Consider the following 24,917-nt stretch of genomic DNA (forward strand, 5'->3'; position numbering starts at 1 on the left):
GCCAGAGCCTGATTTCCTTAACCCTGCTTGGTGTGGGGGTTAGAGATGTCCCTAACTTAATTTTTTCTATAATTCTAAGCAAAAGCATAATAATTCTTGGAGAAGATCACATATCATGCATAAATCTGTCATTGTGCTCAGTTCTTGTATTTCACTAGGACTGCACTTCTGAAAGCTTTAATCACTTACAACATTTGAACTACACTGAAATCTCATATTGAGCTTAAAAGTTTAGCCATGCTTTTTAGTTAGCAGAAATAAGAGTTGCCCTTGATTATATTGCTTAATTAAATTTTTTAATACCATTTTTAGAAAAATCATTTGAAAACTTTTTAATTCATGGATCTGAATGGAATTGATGGCATGGAAGGGCAAATGGTTCAGTAGAAACAAGAGCTAATTTTGCAGATGGCTAAAAATTGAGAAACTTCCTAACTTGGTTGTTTTTAAATATAGGGTATGATATTAGAAGACAAGTATTATCCACATCAATTATTCATGAATACTACTTCTGAAATTGGGGACTGTGTTGACACAGGCAGAAAAAAGAAAAAAACAAACTACTTTTTGCTAAAGTTCAGCTTGATAATTATTAGAGCTATCTCTGGTCTGATGGACCTACTGTTTACCCCTGTAGCAAAGCTGCTGTTTCTGTTTTGTCAGGACAAACAGTTTTGGAAAATAATTGCTGTTACAAATTAAAAAAAGTCCTACTGGACAATGTTGTTCCCATCTCTGTCTTCCTTTTTGAAGAATTAATTTATGCTCACAATTCTAGTGCTTTCTACTGCTAGGAAGAGACCAAGAATTTTTTTAAATCTTGCATTTACTCATTAATAGAATATATTATTTATCAGAGTGAGGCTTCTGTTTGGGTATGGTAGGACTGCCCAGTGCCTAAATCTCTGGAAGCAGAGCTGACCATAACCCTTCTGTTCATGTTTGTCATCATTTTTTATGTAAGTTAACAACTATGTACCATAAACCTAGGTTTTGCAAAAAATTGCCTTAAAAATAATTGTGCTAGACCACGTTATTGTTGGATTTAGACAGCTTGTTCACATGTTGCTGCTTTCTGTCTTTAGACACAATGTAGCTTATAACTGTGTTGAACAAGTCTAAGATAAGTTGAAACCATGTTTAGTAATAAATATACAAAACCAGTCTTGAACAAGTCAAAAATCTTACAAGGAAGCCAAGGGAAGTTTTGCTATTGACTTATATATAGAGTAATAAGGTTCAAGCCTTCCTTGATCAGTTTGAAAAATGACTCAACTTTTGATTTTTAAGACAAATTGCAGAGAGTGTCTTGAATGAATGGTAACAATTTTGGTGAACTCAGTAGTTGCATAATTTCACAAGCTCCACTGTGATCTACATAACCTGTTTTTCATAGAAATCACGAGAAAATACAAAGCAAGAGAAGTCATATACTTCAAAACAAAGAAATATTAAACTGTGTTGAGGAACTGATAAAAAGTTCATAATTTAATGTCTACAGCTACAGTAAAAACTTCCACAATTTATAATACACACTTCTGACTTTATTATGTGAAAGTGGACTGTTCTAATGCATTGTATCTTGTAAATTTAAAGCTGTGCACTTTTGAATTAAGAGTGCTAATTGGTGCACTGATTGAAAATGAGACAATTTACTTTTAACCTCTAAGTCATTAATGTACAACATTATTTGAAAGTTTAGTATGATGTTACGCAGTGTTGAACAATCAATTACATTTATGAATTATTTGGGAACATTTTTTTAGTTTCCCTTTGAGTCTCACAACACGAGTAATTGAAAATTGGTTCTAGCTATGCATACTGGAAATAGAATATGAATTAGATTACTTTTTCTAGATTAACTGGGAATGAAGCTTTAAAAAATACAATTGGGTGTAAACTATGCAAGACTTGTTTAAGCTGTAGTTTTTTAAACTGTACACAAAACAGTAAAAAAGCATGGATAATGTGTCCTAGCACATTAGGTTTTTGTGTCTCAGTATGAAATGGCTTTCAGTTTACTTGGAAGACTTGTATTCGATACTCGGTTTGAGTATCTAAATGCAGTATGTATGCATACATTAATTTAAGTACTGTAACTTTTTCATAATCAAGCAAAATGCTGAAATATTCTTAATTTTCTGAACTAATTTTCAGAATGTGTTGCAGTATTGTGCTGTGTACTTTTGAAATATGTAAATCTTAAAACCAGTGTTAAAATCAGTTATTTATGTTTTCTGAGGTCTTGCTTAACCTAGCAATAGATACACTATTTTGTAGAAACAAATATAATTGACTTCAGCTACTTTTAACTATTTGCCTCAGGCTACTAAATTAACTTTTCCATTCTCTGAATAGTTACCCTGACAAGAAGTCCCTCTGTTTCCTGTTCTTAATTCTTGCCTGACTGTGTGGATTGAACTGTGTGACTTAATATTAAAATGAGGTGGTGTGTGTTCCTTCCCAGTCATAAGACATATCGCCCTATTCCAGGAAACACCACCCACTATTGTTTCCAAGACTTTGCAGATCTTATGTACATTAGGTAATTTAATTGTGATACAGTAATTAAAACCAGAAGTTCTTTTGCTCCCCACAAAAAATGTATTATGCTTTTTATAATATATATTCAAATTTTAAAACCAAGTAAAATATTCATATATATATGGCATTGTTAGAAGTAGACACAAAATTACATTTAAAAATTATAAAGAAATTCTAACATATCTATATTGTTGATATCTCAACACAGAATATTTGGTTCTTCTTGCTGTGTGACTGGCTGTTAACACTAAGTATTCTTAGATGGGATAAACACACAGTTGTTATTTTAAGTTAGCAAGTCCTTATTAACAGAGCCATCCCTGCAGCTTTTCAGAATGTTGAATATTATTCACTGATTTCTTACTAACCATCAATGTAGAGATGGTAAGTCTTTTTTTCTTCAGAGCAGTTTAGATCTCTGACAACTTGTTTTTAATTTTGCATTTTAAGTTAAAAAACTGGTTTTGGTTAGTTCTCAAATAAAAAGCCTTGTCAAAATGGAAAGGAGATTAATTAAATATTAAGAGTAGAGAATATGTGCTGGTCTTTGTGCCTGTAATGGAGACAGCAAGATGTGGAAACGGATATTTGTAGAATACTTTGAGCTTTCAAAAGACTGTAGAAATTGAAATTCTGGATAATTTGTGCCTGTTAATAATCCAGTAAGACTTAAAGAAGATTACAATGAATGCTGGACTTTTATTAATCTTTTAAAAACATGTTCATGCAAGACTTCCAAGAACTAACAAAATGGTTGCACTAAGGATCTGCTTTCAGTTGATCTCTTCACCTATGCACTCCACAAGTGTGTCAAATTGTGTATATATGAGATATGGTTGCTGCCTTTTCTCGTCTTCCTGGAAGCCTTCAGATATCCTTACACCTCAACTTCTAATTCTATCTGTGATTCTATAAAGCTTTGACAATCACGCAAATTATCATAATATGTTGTGTACTGAAAATATAAGAACATGGTGATAACAGGCCACGGTGGAAAAGTCTTATCTTTTACTTTAATTATTACTTAGTAATTTTAGAAACTAGGGATAATAATACCCTCAACAATTTTTTTTTGGCTCCTTATTTTTCATTGAAGCAATAGAATTAATTTTTGAGAAATAAATATTATAGCTTATCTTGAAAAGGATTCTTTTTCTCAAGGGGAAAACCTTGGTAAGTTCATGAACTTCTTCCAGCAGTAGGATTAAGATTTTGATGTGCCAGATTTATCAAAGACATTATTCCATTAGTGAAGATGAGAAACAAAATGTGAATAGTATTGCAGTACTGCTAAGTCTTCACAAGCTTCTGATTCAAATGCTTGCATTAACAAGAATATTGTATAATGAAATCTGTAGAACATATTGCAGCGCTGTATTACCTCTGCCAAGGAGCATCATTGTGCATTTCAGCTGAAAAGATATGCCAAATACTGAGATGAGTCTATGAATCTGAAAATAAATATTTTGATTGGCCATGTCTTTAAAATGTGTTTCAATTGATTTTATGAAGACTGGCATTCTTCCAAAACTGCTGAACAAACACTTTGGGATCTGATCCTTCATCGTTTAAATAAATGCCAAAATTCCAATTGACTTCAAAGAGAGCAGAATTAAGATCTTAGTCACCAAAAGACATATTCTGATTTTATCTCATAAACAGGAGGGTCATGCGTGATAGTTTGTTTGAAAGACAGAAATAAGTACCTGAAGGGAAGTGGCAATTGGGTAAGTGTGTCTTCATTCAAATCAGGACCAAAGGCATGTATTAGTTTGCTTGGGGAAGGCAGCCTGATGTTAAAGATGATGTCTCTCATTAGACATACTGTTAAGCCTTCAAGTACTAGCAGCTCACACTTAACAAGCAGACTCCTTCAGCGTTCCAATTGTTGAAATTATTGATCGCTTCTATCTTTTTAAATCATTGCGGTGATTCTCAATCTTGAGTTTGTGATGTGGAACAGTAAGTTAATGGTCATATAGCTGTGGCAGTCTAAGGAATAAGCATAGCAAGGTTTGCAGAGAAGGTAATATTTTGTATTAGATGTACTGTCATAGTTGGAAAAGCAAAAGAATCTTTTGACGTAGAACACTTACAGGCAAAGAAAAAACTGAAAAATTTAGGCTGGCTGAAGCTGAATCATTTGCTCTGAGACTGACTGAACAGGAGAGTTTCTCCTTGGCTTCACTGTCATCCAGTCACTTCCATTTCCCTTTTTTTCTGTTAGGAACTGGTTTTAGATTCTGTTTGTTTTTTGTTCTTCAAAGGTAGGTCACTTTCCTAAGTCATTTCACAGTGCAAATTCATAAACAGTTATATTGGCCATCACTAAAAGCATGATAAACTGCAACAGTAGACAAGAGTGGGCAAGCAGAGAGCTTGTTAGGCTGATTTCTCTGCCAAAGCCTACATCTCACCCAGGCTACAGCAGGCGTTTAAATTTATCAGATGATTGGAGAGAATTAAGTGGTCAGGCGTAAATGAGGAATGTGAGCTCAGAGATGATTTGATTTGATGGAAAGAGATGGATGATTTTATGAAACTTTTGTTGTTGATAACTAGATGCTATCATATTCCAGACAGCTTTGGATGCTTTTCTTTTGTCTAAAGACTATTGGCTGTAATGCATTTTCTGGAAAATTTTAGATGAAAAAAACCTGCCTAAATATAGCTCTCTATTAACTTCCTCCTTCCAAATTCTCCACATCTCCTATCCCTTCCTGTGTCTCACTTTCTCTTCTGAATCAATGATGGCAGCTATGTCCATTTATAATTTTCTAGCTTAAACATTATTTTCCTGCATTATTCCAAGCCCTGCACCAGTTTTTTTAGTTGCACTGACTTAGAAGATCATTATTTTTGCTTCTTCATGTTACCATTCACAACTGAGTTAATATATGGTATCTGTAAGAAATTAGCCATTTAAGAATCATGGCTTGAAGAAAAAATTGGAGATGGTTGACACTTTATTGGTTGATACTCTACTCAAAATACTTTGAATGTAGTGATGTGTCAATAAATATGCCAGAATATTTGGTTTGCAGGAATATGGGTAGCCAAAAGGACAGCTGATAACAACAGTGAGGCTTTATAAGGTACGCTGATTCCATCCATAGGCAGTACACAGGCCTTAGACTACAGTGTGAACTCAAGAAACAGATTTCTGATTAGCTTGGACATGTCTTAGCAAATGATGACATCATGAGAGGAGTCCTAGAGTGCTACTATAACATAGTTATTTAATACCAATGAGCACTGAAGAAAAATAGTTACAGGTAGTGCAGATTTTAATGATTTTACTTTCTGCTGACAGTTCATGTGTAGTTGTCTGATTGCTAGATGTAGTGCAGAAGAGGGGAGTAGGACAGTGTCTTTTGAAGACAGTCCAATATTTGCGGTAACATGTAACATGAAACTGAGCCTGCAGTTTAATGTTATGAAGTACTAATGAAGACTGCACTCAAAGTTGGCTACTGTGTCTCAGCTAATGGATGGTAACATCTTACTGTGATAAGTGAGTCAAGATATAAGAACATCCCTGTTTTTTTGTTGGCTTTTTTTTCCAGAAACCTCAGTGTGGTTTAATTGAAAACTATTGGCATAACAGAATTTAGCTCCAGTAATTACCTCTTTTTATTACAAAATATTTAGGAGAAGGCCTAATGTTAGTAAAGATAGTTAAGACAGACTCAATAACCTGTGGTAGACAAGCTTATTTTCTTGCATTTCAAATTCAGACTGTACAGTTATTTGTGGGAAGAATGTTCTTAGCAGCTGAAGACCCAGATTATAGGTAAGGGTTTTTGCTTTTTTATGGCTGGCTTCTTTCTAGTTAAACAAACAAACAAACAAAAAAATGTTTTCCTTTGAGCCAGAGAAGGGAATTTCATTCAGCTGTGAAGACAGCTGATTTGCCTCGGGGCAAAATGTGTGAAGAAACAGATGTCCAAAAAAAGGAGAAGCACTACCGAATAAAATAATGGAAATTGCCAAATAAGAGTTTATAAATAAAGTATGTGAAAGCTTACTGTACATAAACTAAAATCAAATTTAAGATTACTGCATGCTATGTCATATCTTAAAGGGCTCATCAAGCTAACTTACTGGTTTTGCATTCACAGGCTTGTTTCAGGCTTTGTACTATGACAGAAAATTTTTCCCATGTTCTGTAAATGTACGCACATCATGTAAATATAAAGTATATAATTTCAAATTGAACCTTACCTGGATTTTTCTTGAGGATGTTTTGACTATATTCTTTAGAGCATTTTCTGTTCTTAAAAAATTAACAACAACATGAGTCAAAACATTTAAAAATTCAAATTGACATTGAAGTGTTGTGAACTCTCTCTGAATTTTGTAAATTCCAGAAACACACTCTCTATAGATCTTAAAATGTCTCCAATTAGAAATATTTCTTCTTAGGCAGTGGAACAATTCTTCAAGATTAAATAGGTTACTGTTTAGACTTTCAATTCCGGCTCTTGGTGAACACTTATGTGCATTTTGGTCATGATTTTAATTATTATATTTGAAAAGTTTTATTTGGGTGTTATTTGGATGTTCTTAGATACTGTGATAAGCCACTACAATCTGTTGGGGTTGTATGTCTGTCTGTCCCTAATCCAAATTCATATGCTATCAAAATACAGTATTCTGCTGACACTGAACATTTGTTCACTCTAACTTTGTGGGAGAAGAAAATCTCCTTACCTTATATGTGTAGGTCAGCATAAAGCATAGCATTTTGGTTTTGTCTCAAGAAATTATCTTACTTTATTTCCTTGTTGGTTGTTTCTTTTCACTGTTTCTGAAAAAAGGAAACACTGATTAAATAAGCACTGAATGTATATCAAAGATATAGAATTGTTTCCCGGGACATTTCTTCATCTTTATGTTGTAAGAATAATTATAATGAATTTGATTTGTAATTACTGCCAGAGCAGCAATTCTGAGACTAGTCAACATACAGAAGGTAAAAAATACAGTGGGATAAGTCTGGGCTTCCACTGGAGAGAAAAATGCTGTTCTTACTTGCCTGGTGTTAACTACAGAGCTTTCTCTCGTGCCCCCCCCCGCCCCCATTTTTGCCTCCTCCCCCGACTCCTATAGCCATAAGCACTTTGTCATGTTGACACTGGCAATCGAACTGTCTTGCTTTGAGTATGAAAGAACTACTTTTATCATTTCTAATATGCAGCCTAGGGCCAAAACAGACAAAGCAATTTTAAAGGACTAGGTTCAGAAGGAGGCTGGAATTCCCATTGTACAGCCCTTGGGAGTATGACTTCAGTAACCAGCTCTGAAGCAGTTATTTATCATAATGACAACTGTTGGTCTGTCCATACTTAGTCAGCTGAGTTCCACACTGTTTGATGGTAACTAGCTCGTTGCCATCAATCCTTAAAAAAAAAATAAAATGGTTTGTTATGATCAGAGCTGTCAGGAGACACCGATATTGTTTAATCTGTTTATTAAACTTCAAAAATTATTTTATTCCATATTTCTCAAAGAAGTTGGGCTGAATCACTGTTTGGACACTTCCAAAGAACAACCTAATTCTTCAGGCAAGTATAACATCAGTGCTGAAGCCTACTTTCTATCAGGGAGTATCTTTGTGTGGCACTGATATCTTTACATGTCCGGGGTTGTCTCTTTTATTAAGTCCCATATGGCACTGTCCCTACAGACCATGTCTGCTTTGTCCAGTGTTTTACCTATGTTTTGTCTTAAGGAATTTTTATATTCTAGCACCTCTTGGTCCTTTATATTGTCAGTCACCGTAAGCTTTTTGATGTCTATCCATCCATGCATCTTGTGACCTAATTTTCAGCTTGTCTTAAAAATCATTTTACTTTATATCTATCTTCTTTTGAACTCTCATCACCACTGCTGTCAGCTTTCTGACACCTTTCTTTTACTGCAAAATACTTCCAGTCTGTAGTGATAGTGGAACCCCAGTTAATACCTTTTTCATCTCAGTTTCTATGAAACACTTCTAAAAAATCTCCTGTAACTCATTTTTCATAGAGCCGTCACCAATAATCAGACAACCTAAGTATGTTTATTCTTCAATCTTACGGCTGCTTGATTTCATTGGTTTAGGTGCTGCCTTTTCTTGAGGTGCATTTAATTTGCGTTTTTGTTATGGATTATAAATCAAGGTGACACCAACATTTTCTCAAAGTAACAAAGATTACCTTTTTTAAAGTAAGCATACCATACTGTATAAGTCAAGGAACGTAACTGTATCACCTCTGCTATATTGTCCTGCTCATCTAATGTTCTTTGAGTCCAGTTCACTGGCATGAAGAAATGCAATAATTATCCCATTCCCCATTGTCTTTTAATAAACCTTGACTCACTGCATAATTTTCTGTAAGTTTTTATAGTACTTCTAATCTCTGTGCATGAAATTTTATAATTGGAATGACTTGGAACTTGTTTTGCCTTTTGAATGATTTGTTGTTTTTTGACTTCTTTCTTCTTGTGAGCCGCAATGCCATAATTTTACAAAAATTCCCCTAAATGAAATAATGTGATGTGCCTGCCCAGCTTTGTACTTGGTCTCCATATGAATTGCGTTTTTCCTTGGTGTGGGAAAAGTCCTAGTCTAGAGATAAATCCCTTTTTGATTAGCTGCTGTAAATAAAGCAAATAGCAATTGTTTCTAAACTAATGTCACTGATGTTATCACTGCCCCAGATTAGAACTTGACTGCAGTTTGGAGACATCAATGGAGATGTATCGTTCCTTTTATTGAACCGGATCTTTTAGGGTTTTTTGCTTGTGAAAAACAAATCCTACTCAGTTATTTAATGGGACATGAAGCCTAGACATAGTTTTCTGTCCTAAAGGGTCGGAATTTAAAATAAGTTGAAACTATTTATTAAATTTATTTGTATATATTAATTCAGAATTTGTTAAAATACACGTAAATAACTTGAGCTGCCACCGGATACTGTGTCTTTATCACCTGCAAGGCTGAAGATTCTCCAGAATGCAAAATTAAGCTGAGGGGAAGAGTATATATATCCATGCAAATATAACATTTCCTCATGGTTCCACACTGGCCCTTCCCTGTACACAACAGAATCAATATACCTTTGGGCTTTCTGAGCCATACCATACCCTAGATGAGAAAGAGCAATCCAAACATATAACATGTTAAGATTTGTATGCTAATTTGTATATGGTTTTGTTTAATATTTTGCTGGTTGTCTGGACCTTAATGCAGTCTTGTGGAGCAAGATTGACCCATGCTGAAAAGGTCATGAAGCTGCTCTTTACAAACCTGGCACTTCACATATCATTTCATAATCAGTGTATAGCTGCATCTTAAAACTCCTCCTTCCAATAATGCCATATAGGTAAAAGAGAGGGCATGTGTTGAAAATTGAGGTACCACTGCCAAAGCAGGAAAACAATGTTTGGTTGTTTGTACTTGTAGTGTTGGTTGCACTTATTCCTTGCATAGTTGATTTACATGAGATCCACCTCAATGCTGTTTCTAAATATCTTTTTGTGTCATGCAACATGTTCTGTAGGTGAATAGCTTTTGGCTGTTTTGGAACATGGATTAAAAAACTTGCTAGAATATCTTAGAAAGAATCCTGTATTACCCACCCCATCCTTTTATAAATGAAGAAACCAATTTGAATTCATCTACCAGTTTCAGCTGCTGCCTGTTCTATTTGCCATGCTGTGGTTCCCTGTGTGTTTTAAACATATTATTGCTATCCTCAGTGGGCACTGAAACTTTGAATGTTCTTGTTTTTGAAATTTCACTGAGGCATACTTAGACTCTTACAAAATCCCTCCCAGACATTTGTGTAAGTGTGTTGGCACTGCATGTCTACTAGGACTCTGAGATTGTTTCTTTGATTGCTCATTTGCGAGCTTCTATTAAAAGATTACTTGTCCGTTAGCCAGGTGTATGGCCAACCTGTGTGATGGTGTCCGTATGTGTCTTGTTCTGGCTGGAGGAAAGTGGCTTAAAAACAAGCTTCAAGAACTGATTGACCTGTGTGGAAACAGACTGCACAGATGTGTTGTAATATCCTTCCCACTTCAGCAGACATGACTAAACAGACTTTGTCTGCTCTGAACAATTAAGATGTTTGCCAGTGTGTGCAGGGCCCCATGCAAGTTCCAGCTTGTTCCCAACTGGTAGAGAAGTTTTTCAATTTGTGCAAAAATATTTTAGCTGTTCATGTTCTCTTCATTTTAGGGTTTACTCAAGAACTTTAACTTTTCAAGGAACACCTTAGTCTTTGCATAAATAAAAACACTTCCAGTCTTTGGATTTTTCTATTTTTTTCAATTCCCTGGGAGCAGTAGTTAATGTAGCCAAAAAAGCAAACCTTACTTTATATGAAAACAAAGTAAGAAAACCCAGCGGTGTTTATTCATGACCACAACAGTTTTCCTGTCATCATGACTCACAAAAAGAATCTGAGAATCTCTTCTCAGAATTTTGCTTTAATGTGGAGGCACTTGAATGTAAATTTAGAGCTCTCGAGTGATATCCCCAGGATGCAAATGGAACTGAGGACTGATGCTATGTCACTGATGTCGGGGAAATTTTTGCTATTGATTAAATAAGACAAGAAGCAGGGAAGCCACTAATAAAAGCTCTGAGAGAGAAATAAGATTAGGTTTGTCATGCTGAACAGGGTGATCACTGTGGGCATTGGCCCAGTGATAAGTTATTATAGGTGTGTGATTGGACTATTTGCTGCTCTGAGGGTCTGGCTCCCAGTGAGAGAAAACTGCTGTCCTGAGACCAGTTGAAGACTCATTTATGCCTCGAGGTAGGCTGACAAACCGCTTACACACAGTCTTTTCTCTGAGGTGAACCTGTTTCCTTTAGGCTTCCTACTCTTATATCTGTCTCATGTCTATTTGGTAATTAGAGAAATTTTCTGAAGCTAGTGACTTTAAAGTATTGAATGCTCTTCAAAGAAACCATCGCAGAAAATGAAGCATACAGATCCAAACCTGAGATATGATTGTTAATGGGTTGCGTTTTTTTAAATCCCTCAGCATTGTTGATTAATGTTACGGAACTTTTTTTGTCGCTGAAATTTTAATTGAGCTGTATTACTGCAAAGACAAAGGAATACAAAAGTTTCCATGAGCAGCTACTTCCTTACATCACCAAAGTCACCCAGAGCAACAATATTTAGATACCAGATTAGCAGGAAATGACTACATCAGACTACGGCAGCTAATCATTTAGTCTTTCTTTTGAGCTAGAAAAAAGTTCCATGACTTTCAAAAGAAGAACTATAAAGCATGTATTTGTAATAAGTGTAGATTATTTGTTCTGTATTAAAATAATTAGATGGTATTTGGTTTAAACTTTGCTACCTGGGTTTTTCAGCTGGAAATGGAACTTCACCATGGTGCATGCTGAGCAGCACATGAAAAAGAAATGCCATCCTCCTCTTTCCCTTAGCAGTTCCCCCTCCCCCACCAACAAATAAGCCTTTAAAGTAAATAAGATGCAGTTCGGATGCTAAACCCATTAGAGGATTTAATTGTTCATGACGAATATAATTAAGTCATCTGAGTAACACAATAATGTTGATACAAATTTATTATAACACCTAACTACCAGTTATTCAATATATTACAGAATCATAGAAAATTGAGACTGGAAGGGAGCTCTGGAGGTCATCACATCCAGCATCCTGCTCAGTGCAGGGCTGAATCTGTGGGCAGCTTGTCCCAGTGCTTAACCACTGTCACTTCACAATTTTTCCTTATGTGCAGACAGAATTTCTCTTGGTACGACTTGTGCCCATTGCCTTTTCGTCTTTCTGTACGTGCTACTCCGAGGAGTCTGTTTTCTGATTCCATAGCTGATTATTTGCTGGAACAGAGAGGAAATACTTTACTAAGAAGTTACAGAAGTATCTAACATGGTGAACTTTATATGCTGTTTACTCCCTGAATTTCTTGGTAAACCTTTATTTTCAATGCTAAAAACTAGTTTAAATCGAAGTTGAGCAAAATAAATTTTAAAAATATGTTTTCATAAAGGGTTTTCTTCTGTACTTTACTGTTGGAAACAGTAACTGGAGGGAGTTACTGAACTGATATTTTGTCTTAGAGAAAGGAGGAATTGCTTTTTTAAAGAAAATCATTCATTCAGGTGGAATATATGTGACTAGGAAGATTCTTCCTATTTCTTCAAAGCTTACCTTATCTGAAGAGTGCACAGATAGAGCACTGGTTTATAAAAATCACAATTCTAAATGAGCTTATTCTCTCAGTTATAGCTATGTATATCTAGAATAATTTATAAAGGTTGGCTATGCCAAGTTTTGTTGACGACACAGTCTTATCAGTGGAAGAAACAGCTCATGACTTTGAAGATGAAGGAAAACTTTCCTTCATCTTTACAATGAAACTAGACCTTGGATTGTTACATTAAATGCTGTGCAGAGGGGCAATGAAGAAAATAGTTTCCCCTTTTAATATCCTGTTTTAATTCCCGCCCCCCCCCCAAATGAAATTGCTGTCTTTAGTAGTTTGAAGCTGTACTCACAAATTCTACTTCAACAGCAAAATTTTATTGTAGCCCATCACTTGTTTCTTTGATTCCTGAGTGTGATTAATTTAGCTTTGAGGAATATCAAAGAACAAGTTACTAACTTGTTATCGTACAGTTTTGGTTGAGAATTTATCCCCTGTGGATAGGTCAGTGTGGGAGAAAGCCCCATAGTAACTGATAAAATAGATGAGTGGACAACGGAAGCTTTCCTTAACAGCAGAATGACATGCAGCCTGTAACTTAAGATAGGAGCTGGCTTGAGCTATACAGTGAAACAACGTACAGTTATGGACAAAGAATTTGTGATACGTGGGAGATGTATTGCCAGCAGACACACACACACAAAAAGATTTGTAGCTGGAATAACAGACCTAAACGGTAGATCTGTGCTCTCAAGGGGATTAATGCAATCAGCATAACTCTCAGAACAATGAGAAAACTAGGGGAATTAAGGCATAAGGTGATATAGGCTTTAACAAGGACCTTTGGACAAATAGGACTATGTTAAAAATGTTTATGATATGGTTGAAAATTGTCTTGATGTGTAGCTCAAAGAAAGGCAGACTCTAGTATCCAGGATGGTTTGAATTACTGAGAGGAGAAAAAAGGAGAGGATTTCAAAGGCAGAAATGACTGGTGCTTAGCTAACACTTCCCTGCTTACAGTTATAAAGAAACCAAATGCCATTTACATCTTTTGAAACTCCTTTTCTCTAATGTTGATATTTTCATAGTGCCTTGGACCACAACCTGGGTATGATACGACTAATTCCGATTTAGCTCCTTAGAAAATATTTTCTGTTACCCATAATAAAAAACAAAATGGGGAAAAACATCCATCTCTGATGTGGAGGAAATCAAAACCTGTTCTTAGTTACAACAGAATTTTTTTACATACCGTTGTTAGGAGAAAGAAATGTTTCAATAGAATAGCAATTTGTTTGTTTATCACACTAGAAGAGAAATATTAGAATTATGTAAGAGCTTTAAAATAAATTTTGTGATAAAGTAGCAGGCATTCAAAAGGTTAATCCAAGAGATGTGGTCAGCTTTACAGAAAATACAAAATTGTATCGCTTTTCTGAGCTCCCAGTGAGGATGCTTTGGAGGAATACTACTCCTGGGAGACCATACTTTGTATTGGATGTTTTTTGTGGGGTTGTTTTGAAGTCTTCATCATTACACAATAGGTGAATGCAGCGCTGGCATTTTCTAAGAATATTCCATCGAGCCAAAAAAAGTTATGAAAATTTGGTGTTAAGTCAGAACGGACAAGAGTAAGATTATTATATATGGAGTTGCAAGCCAGAATGCAGCTTGTCAGTGAGCACTGTGCAGCAAAAGTTTACATAAGACAAGATCCATATTTAGGGAGCAGCATCATATGTTGCCAAAGTAAAGAGGTGATCAAAATAATTCTTGTAAGGTGTTTATTTTGGATAAAATCATTTATCTGCCTGATTCCAACATTGCAGCTATTCGACACAATCTTATGTTTCTCAAATTTAGACTCAAAGATTTAAATTAACATTATGAGAGTGCCCCTCAGATTTTTTTTCAGTTTAAAAAGAGGAGTTGCAAACAATAGCTTAATGTTTCAATTATTGATAGAGTACCTTTTGTGTTTTGGTTTATATCAAGTCTTCAGTTTTCTCCTATGCAATATCTATAATCACCTGTTCCTTTTAATTTCTGTTTATCATCAGTTCTGTAAGGAATTGAAGAGCTTTATACACTGAGTAAAATGAATCATTTTATTCACTACTGAAAAGAAAACCAGTTTTTGAAGTGTAATACAATCTTAAATGTTTTATAAATGAGTATGACCTTGGTTTTGAATATTGTCCGAAAAGGTGTCACTCACAGCATGTTGTCAGACTGCTACTTGAGCCTGCTCCTCTTGGCACAAAAGGAAGAGCGCAGCCCGATGAAATGGCAGCACTGCTTTCTGCTGCAGTTTGTTGCTCTGGGGATACATCTCAGCTGAATGCTGTTGTAGCCTGGCATCGCTTGGCTTGTGCAACCTGCTGGGAATCACAGCATGAGAGGAGATCCCTGTAGGCCCTGCCATATTTTACAATTTTCTGTTTGAATTAAAACACTTAATTGTTCAAAATTATGCGGCACCACCTTGTAAGTATATTCCAGTTCTTTCTTTGGGGGGAAGAGGAGGTGGTGAAGTGAAAATAATTGGATATTTAAGACAATGTAAATTTACTGCCACAAAGAAGTAAAGTATGTTTTGATAGTGCGGGAGATCTGTTGCTTGTTTTAAGATGAATTTTCCACAAAATTCATCTTAACAGCCTTGGTTTATATTCTCATTTTGAAAACATACTAACTATATTTGCTGCCCTGCAATCAAACTTTAAAAAGTAGTTTCTCACTCTGTCGTTCACAGTTGGATTAACGTGTTCTTTCTGCGGTCCCCGTTGATCCCATAAACTTAGTGTAATTGCAATCATATAATAGGCAAAAAGATCAAAGTAATCCCATATGGGGGGGAAAGAGCATTCTGAGCCAAAACAAGCTGTTTGGCTTGTAAGCAATTGGAAGCCTTTACTATAGCACATCTGCAACGTACTCTGTGTTACAGAGCTCCATAGCGTGGCATGCAGCATACTTCGTGTTACTATGATACTGTAGAAATGCTGTAACAGTGCTTTGCTAAGCTTGACTAGACTAAATAGACTTGTAATAAAAAAAATGGTTTGTACCAAATAGATTACACTGGAGGGGCTGTGTTAATTTCTCTTCTTTTTCAGAGCACTTGGTTACAAATTATGAAGTGCAACAGAGTGAGTTTGATTTTGAATTGATGAGCAATTTGCTGCACTCAAAGAAACAAATCACTTGGCATGGTCATGCCATCTTCCAAAAGTTTTGTGCTATCAGGCTGAAATAAGGTTCACCTACTGTTAGGAGCTTGTTAAAACATTGCTTTCTTACTGCATTCTGGGAATGAAAGAAAACAACAGGACAGCAAGTGGGTTTCCACTTTGTTAAAACAAGTCTACCAGGACAGATCAAGAAAGGGAAAATGAGAGAATTAAATAAGGAGGTTTGATAGCTAAGACACACACAAGTATTTGCAAACAATCTGTTAGTCCAACAGATGTTGAAATTATGCAGTCAGAAAACCAAAAGCAATTTTGAAAAGGGTTACAGAATCCTAAGAGTCATGTAAGACCCGCCTAGCACAAAATCTATTCATGGTATCATCAGAATTCTTGTTTGTTCAGTTGTTTCCATATTAATGGAAGTGTTATAAAAATAAATCTGACACTTGTACAAGTTTTCAGCTGAATCAGGGTTGGACATGTAGTTTCAGAACTTTTTCCTGAGTCACTACATAGGTTTTTAAGTGAACTTGAGGCTGCCTCTGTTATTTAGAAAATTGTGTAATGTATGGGCATAGCAAATACTTTAAAGGCAATGTGCTTGTAGAGGTCTGTTATTGCTGATGCACCTTGCACTTTTTCGTGTTAATTTTATGTCCATTTGAAACAATAGGGCTTTGGTAGAATTAAACCATAAACCTGATCTGCCGCTTGTATTTCTAGAACATGACTACCTTTAATTTCTAAATATTTTACTAGTTGTGCTTTTATATCAAGGCTTACAATTTTCTGGATAATATTTATTTTTATCCTATTTGGTAAGCATAGTGGGAAAAGTGACATGTAGGATTTTAATAATAGTCATGGGGGAAACCGGCACATAAGATTTTAGTACAAATGCATTTATCTTCTCTAAGTTTTTGAGCTGTATAACGTGAAATAAAGCTGATTATTGCAGTATCATTCATGCATTTAATACTTCAGCATCTTCCTTTATTCATTTAGTTTCAGCTGGTGTCTTCAGAAATTATTTTAGTTTCTAACTATCTGAAGATCATTCTTTCTGCATAAGGGGAGAGAGAAGAAAGTTTTTGATAACTTCCTGATGCCTCCTCCACAAGATAGAAATGTTGTGTATACACAGCATGTATCTCCATGGAAGCAATGATGAGATTAGTGAAGTCACTGGATAAATCAAAATTTTAACAAATTAATATTTTGATTGCTTTTCAAGTTTGCTATTACTTATGTGTTATATACAGTGCACTAGAGGAAATATGCTTATACTAAAGATGTGTACAAAATGTGCGTGTAAGATGACATAACGGCATGTGGGAAATATGTGTTAGTTTCTTCTGCCAAATATTATTTTCTGATAATGGGAATTGAGCTGAAAAGGATTCATATTACTGATTTCAGAATTATTTAAAATAATGCATATTTTGTTTGTTTTTGCCAGCTACACTTTGTGAAGGTGGAGTGTGGTTGATTAAACAGGAAAATACCGTAGGCATAGGATTGAAATGTGACTCATGTCTGAGTTAGGTGACCTTCCCAGAGTACTTTTTATTGTTATGTGATTCTCTGTCTCATCTGAAAATAGTCTATGCACTTTAATCAGTCAATACAACTTCAAGGATTTCTGTGGACCTTTTTTTACTTATAGAAGTTGGGGTGTTTTTTGAAAATAAGAGGGGAGATTTTTCCAGTTCCGAAGGGTGGTCTTAACATTTGGCAGTCTGCCTTTGTGATATGACATGATTTGCAAATATCAATATTAGTTCCTTCTTCCACCCCAGATCTCTGTCTCCATGAAGAGTGGTGAGATGATTGATTCTTCACACAGGCCGTCAGAATGCACATCCAGGAATGTGTCCCCTCTCTGACCAGCCATCTAGTTATGGTCTGAATTTCTTTTGAATATATAGGTTTTCTGGTTTGTTAGGTGAATAGAACTGTACCTTTATAACTTTGTGTCTTTAAGCTGTTGAAAAGATTGGAAGCAGATGAGTCTTCTGTTCCTGTCAAGAAGATGTTGCTCTGTCTCCCATGTGCAGGTGCTATAAAGAAGCACTGTGAGATGATAATGATTAAAGGGCATATTTATGGATATGTGATGGGTATGGGCTAATTTGGCAAAGATGATCCTTGTTTCAAGAGATGATTTATGTTTGGAGGTAAAGTAAAACACTGGAGCAGGATTCTTAAAGAGGCTGTGAAATCTCAGAAATTTTAAAACTCAGCTGGACAAGACCCTGAGCAACCTGATCTAGTTGGCCCTGTTTAGAGTGAAGGAATGGACAAAACAATTTCCAGAGGTATCCTCCAGTTGAGCTCAGTCTGTGATTCTGTGACCCCATACTAGAACACTCAGTGTATCTTAAGTATCGTGTTTTATAATCTCTTTATTGTCTCTGAATTATTTCTGATACTCAGTTGAATAGCTTGTGTAATTAAACCACTGCTCTTTTTTAATCAGTAACTCTCAAATGTTTGATTCTGTATGACCTGAAAGCTAATTTATAGGTCTTAGACAGCAGTTATGCATCACCTGTGAATTAAAAAGACGTAGTGGAACATGGCAAGCTATTGATATACAGCAAAACAAATAAAGTCTGTGTAGTTGGAATGGCATAGACTCAGATGTATAAATGGTGTTAATTATTCTGAGAGATCCATTTATGTATATGATCCCAATTTCCTGTACAAGGCTATGAAACCCTTGAAAGTAAATGTGCATTTACATCTACATTGTGAATTTTTTGCAGGATTTAGAAATGTAATGAATATAAACTTACACATATTTTTATTTTTAATGTAAAATCTGGGCTCATCAGAGGAGGAAGATGATAGAAAAATTTGAATATGTACTTTTATATACTATAATGTTTTCATTTTCATTTCAGTCAAAGGGTTTACATCAGATCTAATCTTACTGTGACATGTATTTACGTTAATTGTGGCTTCACTCAAACACACGTTCTGTTCGGATAGTTGCCTTTTTGTGTTAGTAAAATGAAGTTTGAAATCCCCCCCAGAATAGGATAATGGCAATCATTAAACCTGCTGGGGGGGTGGTTGTTTGTTTTCACACTTGTTTGTTTTCAGTTTTTAAGAGCCTGAGGAAAAGACTTAATAGTAGAAACTATCCTCTTAGGTATACGTCATTCCAACAACTCAAGTGCTGTGCCCTGAAAAATGGCCTTTTCAGCTCCAGAGCACTTTTAGAGGGGTGGAGAAATTGTTTTTGTATTTGCTTGCTTCTCTGCTTTGGGTTTTTTCCTCGTAAAACAAGAAACAATGGAAGGAAATGTGTCTGAAGCATTCTTATACCAAAAAAAACCTAGTATGCATTTTTTGTTGTTCCTTTTATTGTATTGTTTCATTAACTGTTAGTCATGTCAAAAAAAAATCCTTTTTATGAATGTTTTCATATTATAGGTTGATGAATACCTAGGAAAACTGCTATAAAAACAGAAGGGACTAATTACTGTCCAGTACTACTATTTGTATATCTGTTTGGAACATATTATTAGAGGATATTAAAAAGGCTTTCTAGCTAGAAGTTTGCACTGTAAACAAATACTTTCTGTACTGTTTACTTGCCTTTTTCCGTGTTGTTCTTAGATATATCTTTCAAAGTATTAGGAATCTTCAGATGCCAGTTCTACAAGATATTTAGAAAATGGTCCGGTTTCAAGTGTAGGAGCCAACTAAGCCCATGTGCTAAGGAGCTTGCTGAATTTGCGTATTAACCACCTGCTGCAGGAATAGCTCAAATGTAGGTAGGTCAGTCAAAGTATAAAGCCCATCTTGGAAGAGGACATTTTCAGAAGACGACTGTGATCCCTCTGTCCCCAAGCTCCTAGAACACTAGGTGCTGGACAAAAAGGATACAAAAATTGAGTGAACAGTAAAGGGACAGAAAATCAAATTCAAGATACTGCAGCTGGCAAGATGGAAATCAGTAGGGTGATTTTGAGAGGGCCAATGTTTGCATTTTGTATGAAAAGTGAGGCTACTCATAAGAAGTATTATACATATATTGAAGAGAATTGCATACAAGAGGAACTTGAGGAATAATGGTTGCTGTTGGTTGAGATCAAAATGAGAATGCCTCATGACCTTGACCTTTTAAGCTGTGGTTATGGGCTGAAAATACAGAATTCTGGAAGGGCTATAAAGGGAAAACAAGCATCAGACAGGGACGCCATCACTGAAAAAAAGTACAAAGATGGACTTGAATTTTATTGCAAGATAGTAAACCATTCAAACAGGAAAGGCTGTGAAGGCAGAGACAGAAAAAAAGAACTTGTGGAGGTACTAGGGATGCCAGGAATTTGTCAGCCGTGTCAACTAGCTAGGGTAGGACCATTGTGTACAGGGATCTGGAAAAATTATCCACGATTTTCTCTACCTGCTATTTAAATAAAGCAGCTTGAAGAAAGAAATGCAGTTTTTATAATCCTTGGCTTTGGGGTTTTTTTTTAAGTTTAATTTCTTTTTGTGTGTGTTTAAGTTTGTAATTTCTGTGTGAACTGCAGTAGAGATGTATCTGATAGTTAATCCTTCAGATTATAACCAAAACTGATTTTAGCTATAGTTTAATTATAGAAAGTTGGCAGCCACTTCTGAAAAAAAGTAGTTATATCCTGCTGCAGAAAAAGATATCTGTTGTACAAGACCAGTTAGGTGTGGACTGGATGAACAGTTGCTGTGGGGGAACCACTGCGATTGTTGTAGGATAAGCTCTTGCCACTGGGAGCAACAGTGGATCCTTGTTTAAGTGCATTACCTTGGTTTCTTAGATAGCAAAGAAAATACTTCACTGTAGAGTGCACTGTGCAGGCTCTGACATGCATCTAGATGTAAATTCTGAACAAAGCTAAATGCTCATATTAGTGTAGAATACTGTTCACATTGGTTGTTCATTTATGGCTTTTTTTCCTGTGGGAAAGGGGGATGGGGAAGGAATTGTTGAATATGCAAAATGCTTGAAGTGTTTTCGGTTTCAGTGAGATGAAGGGTAGTGCTTACTGTGCATCAAGTATCCAAGATGAAAGGAGGGTGCTGAACTTTATAATTATCCTTCAGTCTATGCCATGAAGTCTGAAAAAGTTGCATGTTAGAACTTGCAGGCATTTAATGAATTTCAAGTTGCAATTTCATTTCTGTTGCCTTTCCAGAAAGACATAGCCAGTGGACCAAGATGAATACTGAACAAGTCACATAAGGCATGTTAATGCAGCCTGCTATGTCTAGTTCATTTCTAGTACAAGTATATTTAGATATACATACACACATATTTTGTAAAGTAATTTAGGCTGCCAAAAGTTCTGATGTATTGTCTCTCTGGTAGTGCATAGAACAAAAACACGTTTAACCTAATATCTATCAAAAAGCTCAAAATTATAGCTATAAAATAATTCAGTTGCTTTAAATTTAAACATATGCTTCAGTGAATTCTTTTTTTCATTTGTTTAGACTTCCTGAGTAAGTGTACATTTCTAAATCAAAGACTAAGATAAGATAAGCCTTAATTGATCTGGGAAGCCATATGTTCTCATGTGATACTCAGCTGTGCTGTTTGATGTATGTAACACCTAATTTTCAGCCCTTGCCTCTGCCTGTAGAATTTTACTCTTATTCTTCACCATATTTGGAGCATTTATAACATAATAAATACTGTGGTTTGCATAATAAAACTATTCCAGGTTTTTCTAAGCAGAGTGTTTTGGTACATGTGTATGTAAATTTATCTCAGTTGTGTGTAGAAAATAGTATGTGTGGGGGTTGTTTGTTTGTTTTGTCTCTCTTAATGAGGTAGCCATTTTTGAGGCAAATCCTGCTAGATCCATGCTGGCAAGAAACTTTTATGAATCCCCTAAGGATACATTTATATTCTTGCAAGTTTATTTATAGATAAACAGTAGTTACCTATTTGAGTTACGTATGTTAATTCTAAGATGCAAAGCCACTACCTACTTCAGTAGGTGAACACCAATTTTGGAATCATTGTCATGGAAGTTAAATTTCAGGTACCAGGTGTTACTGTTGTATGAAGGAAATGCAAACCTCTCTATTCAGTAGGATTTATCGAACATGCAGTCTAGAACTGTGTAAAATCAATCAGTGGGAACTTGTGAACAGTTAATACATAGGAGGCTGGTTTTTTCCCCATTCTTCCTATTATGTAAGAAAATAATACTTGTAATTTCAGGAAAATAAGTGTGGGAATTCTTATCTTATCCTGAATAGACATAATTTACATCTGAAATTTAAGAACCTCTACAAGGAAGTTTGAATATAAAAGCACATATTTAAAGAAACAGGTGCATTCAGATAATCTGTCTGGATTTGTACAGACTGGGCTGGTTTTGACAGCTGTTTTATTATCTTCCTATTTTATGAGTTCTCCCATCGTTGCCTGTAGCTGCATTTAGGTTTGACTCACCCAGGTGTGCTGCAGGACAGAAGAGAAGTGAAAACAAAATCCAAATTCACAGCTTGGTTTGGATATCAGATTCTTGTCATGACAGTCATTTTAGACATTGCCTTTCATGGCTTTCTGTATTTCATGATTTCTCCTCTTAAAAGTTTCACTCTTTTGAAGTCATATCCAAAGTTTGCATAGTCATAGTCTATGTAGTTTAAAAGTCTTTTCATGAGAATGTGTATTGCTCTTAACTGAGAGCCTATAATGGATTATAACGTAGCTGTCAGTGTTGACACTTAACACAAGTTCTTTTGCACAATATCATGTAGCTTGTTTTCTTTAGGTTAACATGCAACGGTTAACTTTTGTATTGAATTTTTCCCTGTTGTTTCACGTTATTCTCTCCCCTCTGCATGTCATTTATTAAGGCACTACTACTTTCTTCTTTATAAACCTTAGTACAATTCAACACACAGTGCTATGCCCCCTCCCTGGAAAGGTTCAAGGCCAGGTTGGATGGGGCTTTGAGCAGCCTGGTCTAGTGGAAGGTGTCCCTGCCCAGAGCAGGGGACTGGAACCAGGTGATCTTTAAGGTCCCTTCCAACCCAAACCATTCTATGATTCTATGGTTGTGACTGCTCTGGTAGTTAGATGAAGTGTAAACTTATAAAACTGTCTCTTCTCCTGGAAGTAAAATAATAGCATACTTTTCAAATGTTTAAAAATAATTCTCCTCAATCCAGGATGTTTGCATAGTGCTTAAATACCTGTGAACCTCAGTTTCAGTCTTTTTGCAAATATTTTTATGTTAAAAGCCTCCTAGAAAAGAGCTGTGCTTTAGATAGGAGAGAATTTGTCTTTCTTTTCTCTTCACTTTCATCTGCTTGTTAACAATGAACATATTTCCTAAATAACCTAGTAGGCGCTGCTGCTGGCTGCGCAGTGTGCTTGGACTGTTAGTCTTTGAGTTACTTGAGGCCCTCTATGGGTTGCCTGTCCTTGACTGTTAAGGCCAAATACAGGGAACTGCTTTCTTCCCTTTAGTTTCAACAAAAAGAAATCACAGTGCTGTTGGAGCTGCTGTTTGTATTGTACGGGGTGTTAGAGTAATGCAAGCATTGCACATTTAGACATGTAAAGCAAAAAGGCTTTTCCAGCTTTACAGGAATTATGGAACAGCTAGCCAGTTCCTGGATGGAAGTATTTTCATGTCACAAAATTACAAATGTAACTGGCACCCTTACCAGCCTTTCTCTGTAAAAACCAAACAAACAAAACGGAGAGTGTACTTGCCTTCTCACCCACACTGTTCAGATCAGAACAGATGATGGGAAAGCACAGAGCAGAGAAGCTGGCTACACTCCCAGTATATCTGTTTAGCAGATAAAGATGACTGTTTTTAGGGCTGTTGGTTGGCTTCTTTCACTTTTGCCTTTGAATCACCTCATGGTGTATTTTTAAAAGTATTTATTGAGCTGCTTTGACAGAGAGGTGTGTTTGTAAGGGTTACAGTCTATGGGCTTTGTTTTCAAAAATTAGAGTGGGCTAAACAAAAGTGGACTATCACTCCAAACTTTGGATTTCTTGCTTTTTGCCAGCTTGAATCATACCATAAACTCTATTTAAAGATTTGGGGTTTTGTATATTTTTTTCCACATCCTTGACCCTGACTGGTGAGCTGGACATTTGTGTTTGCCTTGGCAAGCTCCAAGCTGCTCATCTAGGGCAGGATGAAAACTCTTTTTTCCTTTTGTAAACAAACTGTTCCTTCAGTATTTTCCATAAGGATTTACACCACCATTTTGCAACGCTTCTAGGAATTGAGAAAATCTTGCCATTCAGAGTTTTCATTTTACACAGCTTGTAGCACTGCATAGAAATGTTTGATTTTATAAGTTTTCTGAGGTTGGATTTGAAGAGCTTTTTTCAGAATGTTTTCAAATTCCAGAAACACTGCATTTTGTCTTCAAGGGGTTTGTTAAAGCTATAGGTCAATATTCATTGTTGCCTGTCTAGAAATGGGGTTGTTTGTATTTTTTGTCTAACACTAATGCATGTGTGTTAGACAATGCAACTGTGAACACTGCCCCATTGTACTAGGCACTGTATACATGTAAAATACTGCTTTGTGCCCTGAAGAATTTACAGTCTAGAGTAACTGTTCGCCTTCTGTATTTCTTTGGATATATTTTAGTGGTCAGGATGTAAAATGAGAGAATAACTTAGTGGGCCACTTTATGGCGACACACAGATTATGTTTTGGAACAAATGAACCGAATTTCATTTTCCACAGGGACAAAGGACTGATGGTGCTCCTTTTTTGTTAGGTCATTTGCAGTGAGGGACTCACAGTTTTGAGTGCTGTATGCCATAGAAATGGCATTCTTGTTCTTGTAAACAAAAAGACTTGTCATGGTACTCCAGCAGTACTGCTGCTAATTTAGGCCACTTTGAAATACTCTAAGTCAGAGATGAAGTTTTAGATATTATAAAATTGATATTATGATATTATTAAATCCAAGTCAAAGCTGAGTACC

At 35.8% G+C, this 24,917-nt stretch overlaps 1 protein-coding gene across 7 annotated transcripts in view; it reads left to right on the top strand.

Annotated features, from left to right (window-relative positions):
- ATG7 (autophagy related 7) overlaps positions 1-24,917 on the top strand; it is a 133,039-nt gene that overhangs the window by 85,796 nt on the left and 22,326 nt on the right. Inside the window, exon 19 of one of the 7 annotated variants that reach the window (XM_069769766.1) lies at positions 19,572-19,607. The exons of the other annotated variants lie outside the window; for them this stretch is intronic. Within the exon in view, the coding sequence (XP_069625867.1) occupies positions 19,572-19,592 (21 nt within the window). The 3' untranslated portion in view covers positions 19,593-19,607. Of the gene's footprint in view, positions 1-19,571; positions 19,608-24,917 lie in introns of those variants that run through there. 7 annotated transcript variants of the gene reach the window in all.

Source organism: Haliaeetus albicilla, chromosome 24, assembly GCF_947461875.1.
Source record: "Haliaeetus albicilla chromosome 24, bHalAlb1.1, whole genome shotgun sequence".
Lineage (NCBI taxonomy): Eukaryota > Metazoa > Chordata > Aves > Accipitriformes > Accipitridae > Haliaeetus > Haliaeetus albicilla.